The sequence below is a fragment of the Limulus polyphemus genome, unplaced genomic scaffold (assembly GCF_000517525.1).
Source record: "Limulus polyphemus unplaced genomic scaffold, Limulus_polyphemus-2.1.2 Scaffold3427, whole genome shotgun sequence".
NCBI classification, from domain to species: domain Eukaryota; kingdom Metazoa; phylum Arthropoda; class Merostomata; order Xiphosura; family Limulidae; genus Limulus; species Limulus polyphemus.
In genome coordinates, this window is record NW_013669037.1 from 100854 (window position 1) to 104796 (window position 3943).

Consider the following 3943-nt stretch of genomic DNA (forward strand, 5'->3'; position numbering starts at 1 on the left):
GTACACCAACATCCGACTATATATATATATAATGACTTAATTAAAAATTGTCTAAAGCCAATTTTTAATTCTCTAAGGAGGGAGTTGTAACGAATTTACTATTATGTATTGAGTCTTAATAAAAACGTTGTTTGGAATGAATTTGTATTTAGAAATATGCGTGACTTGTAGTATCAGATATGTGTTGTGTATAACGAATTTGTTATATATTTATTTTAATGTCAACGTTTGTTTCGAATAAGTTTATATTTTAGGGCGTGTCTAGCTTACTGCGTTAGTTGCATATGGCAAAACTCCCGCCAATTCTCCAAGGTTGTAGAATAATCGTGAACACAAGAATCAACAATATATCTACTTCCGTAACTGGTTAAAAATTGTTCAGTATTGGCCGAATGTTCGAGAAAACATTGCCCACTCATATAAAAAGACCAAGGCCAAAGAAGAGATAGATATAGTTTGTTAGGAAACTGTTATAATTGTGTATGCTGTAAGCCGTGATTTTGCTAACCCTTACCAACCGTAAAATATACGACATTTGACCAGGAACAGTTATAAATTTCGAACGTCAGTGAATTCTCATCAAACGCTAGTATCTTTCCAAAAATATTACTGGTTTCTCATCAGACATTAGTGGTTTTATGAAAATATTATCTTATTTCGACCGTCCAACAATTCAGTGCCTGACAAAGCTAGCTAGCTTCCCGACAATTGTACGTACATCGACTTCAAGTTATCTCGCTGTATATCAAGGAGACTCTGAACTAGGAAAACGATTTTAGGCTATTTGTAAGTTAGTGAAATTTTTGTTTATGAAACTTGGTTGATAATAATTAATCATAATAGTTGCTATTGTAACTGTTGTGTGGGTGAAAACACGGGGACATTTAATCAGTTTCCGAAATACTAATGCAAACAAATTAACTATTTATACTGGAAGTTGGTGTAGAAAAAATAGACAAGAATATCACTCTAAAAGCTGACTAATGATGTTATAAATAAATTTTAAATCGTGGAAATAATGTATAAAAATGCAGTAAATACGAAAACTGAGTCTAAATGCAAAATATTTATTAGCAAACGCAAAGAAAATGCCATTTATTTACAACATGATTGTACACGTAATGACATCAAATATGGCCAACATAATTTGTATTCACCTAATAGGTTCAAGTAACATAAGATCTAGTTTAAAGCATACTAGAAGATAAATATATAAATGTAATTCAATAAATGGTATCTTAAGAAACATACTGCCATTCATGAAAGAATATGTAAGCGGAAGCACATTTATCAACATACATTCCGCATATATAGCATGTAGATTTGTAATTGATAAAGAATTCTGCATTGGATATTAATACAACTATGATACTATTAACTGCCGTCATTAAGCTTCTACTTTTGTGTTTATGTAAATATCTCTATCCCCTTCTTCCGACAGAACGAAATACTTGGGGCTGTGGCTTAAACGATAAGCTCGGAATTAAAGGCTTAGAACGTCGGATGTCATCTTCATCTAAGAATGGAACATTTACTTGGCCAAGTTTGTTGTTTAGATAGAAAAAATCTGGTGCATTTTTGCACAGTATGGACTCTTCAGGAAAAGCGCACGTGAACGACGCCTGGTTGAAAACGGTCTGGTTGCCACACATGAAGCTCGATTGTTTAATTTCCTGTTGTCCATTAGGATAACGTACAGTTTCGCAGACATGAAAAATCTTGCACTTATTTCCGACATCAGCATAGTAACCATCATTCGAACAAACAAACGAAGTGTCCACTTTTCCTAAGAGCAATTTAACGCCATCTGGTAAATCGTAGGCTTTGCGTTTCGTCTATAAAACATTCAAAGATACTTTTTAGCTTAAAATCACCTAAGAAAAACAACAACTCATGTTTATATTTATATTGCATGCCGATTCTGTCAAACACCAGGGTATGTTTTGGCTGAGCAAAGAATGTTGTTATTTTTCTTATTAGGATAATGAACTTTAGTAATTATTGTTGTTGTGAATCAATTAATTTTGAAATCGATGGATTGAATTGATAAAAAACAAGACGTTCATTAAATTCTTAACTATACATATTTATCTTTTATGAAAAGATAAACTTCAGCTGTTAAAAACAATTTAACTTTGTGACAATGTTACTTAATTTAATTTTCTATAAGTATAAATACCTTCAGATATTTGGGAAAAAAATTGTTAGGCAACTACATTTTTGAAGCATAATTTAGGAATTATTAGAATTTTATGCTCTGATGACAAATGCTTATAAATTTACAGAATATATCTTAGAACAAAATATAACTTAACCGTGTACCATTTGCTAGAGCGACGACAAAACAAACTAAAGTAGAAAGAAAAAAGGTAAAGAAATGTTAAGAATGCAAATTTCATTTCGTAAAGGAATAGGATGTTTAGCTTAATAACACTAATAGGCTACTGAAACATTGTGTTAGATTTCTATTAATAAAAGTCGTAATAATGTTTATTTTATCTTGTTACAGGGCCAAGTCAAATATCTGGAAAACTGAAAAGGACAAAAAATCACCTCATGATGTTTTGAATAATCTCAAGAAAGAGGATATAAACTTGTGATATATGTCAAAATCACGACATTATAAAAATAAGAGATTATTTTTTGCACGTTCCACGAGTTTGTAATATGTTCCAAAATTATGATATTGCCCAAATAAGATATACTTTTTTTGCCTTTTCAGTATTGTGTTAACGTATTGACTGTTGAAACAAGAAATTAAAATCTACAAACTAATTATTTCATTCAAGTATTAGTTTGACATTAAGCTTTCGTAATAATTAGACTCCAAAATATTTTAGCGGTTAGAATGTAACATAAAGTATCACATAGTATAATATTCCCTATAGTCGAAATTAAATTATCAAACTGTTATAAATTGTTCTCCGGTGGGTCAGTGGTAAGTTTACGGACTTTAATCGCCAAAATCCGGGATTCGATTCCCCAAAGTGGTTCAGTTAGCCCATTGTGTGGCTAAAAAACTAAACAAAGAACAAGCGACCTTCCAGCGCGGTTTGGTTCTGTGCTAGAGCTCTGAATTTTGAAGCTGGCGATCCACGTTCGAATCAAACGGATTTGAAGACATATTCCAACGCACTCCAGCTTATAAGTGCATTATAAGAGTGACAATCAGTTTCTTAAAGTGTTGGTTCTCACTAGTTGCCTTTCCTCTAGTCAATAATTCAAAACTGAGGATGACGGCATACAGCATTAGCAACATTGCCATAAATACAAATATTTTCAATTATCTATATATATGTACAAAGTATTCATTTTAGAAATATGTATGATGTTTTTTTTTCAATTCGGGTATTTATTAAAGAACTAGAACATGTCATGATTATTTAGATGGCTACAATAAAATATGTTTTAAATAAATTCACTGATCTTTGATTTGAATATCTTGAAAAATCGCTTAAAACTTTTAAATCTGATATAGAAAAATCACAATATATACATATATATATATATACAAGTCATATTCGTCCAGAAGAGCAATGATTACAATTACTTGTTACAATATCACAAAGAAAAAGGTTCAAAATAAAACATTAAATGTTTCAATTCACCCAAGACCACCAGCGTTTTCATGACTAACAGCGTTTTCTATTATTATCTGTTGAATAATAACAATAATCACAATATTTTTCATGTTTTGTTAAATCTGTTTCTATGATTTTTTTAAAGACCAAATTACAATAAAATACAATGAAACACATACACAGTAACATAAATTGCTAATACTAAACGTCCGTTGTATATAAAGTTTCCTCAATTCAAAAGATAAAGCCCTCCACTGGCACAGCGGAATACCTACGGACTTACAACGAAAGAAATCAGGTTTCGATACCCGTGTTGGGCAGAGTACAGGCAGCCCATTGTGTAGCTTTGTGTTTAACTTAAG

The 3943-nt window shown here is 31.3% G+C and overlaps 1 protein-coding gene across 1 annotated transcript; it reads right to left on the minus strand.

Annotated features, from left to right (window-relative positions):
• Positions 1 to 1421: 1421 nt before the first annotated feature.
• Positions 1422 to 3630, minus strand: LOC106469326. The gene is made up of 4 exons (XM_013929816.1): positions 3609 to 3630; positions 2323 to 2349; positions 2111 to 2115; positions 1422 to 1835 (listed from the first exon to the last, which is right to left on the minus strand). Exons 1-4 carry the CDS (start codon positions 3628 to 3630, stop codon positions 1422 to 1424), a joined length of 468 nt encoding a protein of 155 aa, XP_013785270.1.
• Positions 3631 to 3943: the final 313 nt, after the last annotated feature.

Bases quoted from the DNA above. Each gene is read 5' to 3' on its own strand.
- LOC106469326 (XM_013929816.1), bottom strand. From the start codon at position 3,630: ATGAAAACGCTGGTGGTCTTGG. The intron at 2,350-3,608 runs GTGAATTGAAAC...TTTCTACTTTAG, and splicing joins GAAAACGCTGGTGGTCTTGG to TTTGTTTTGTCGTCGCTCTA.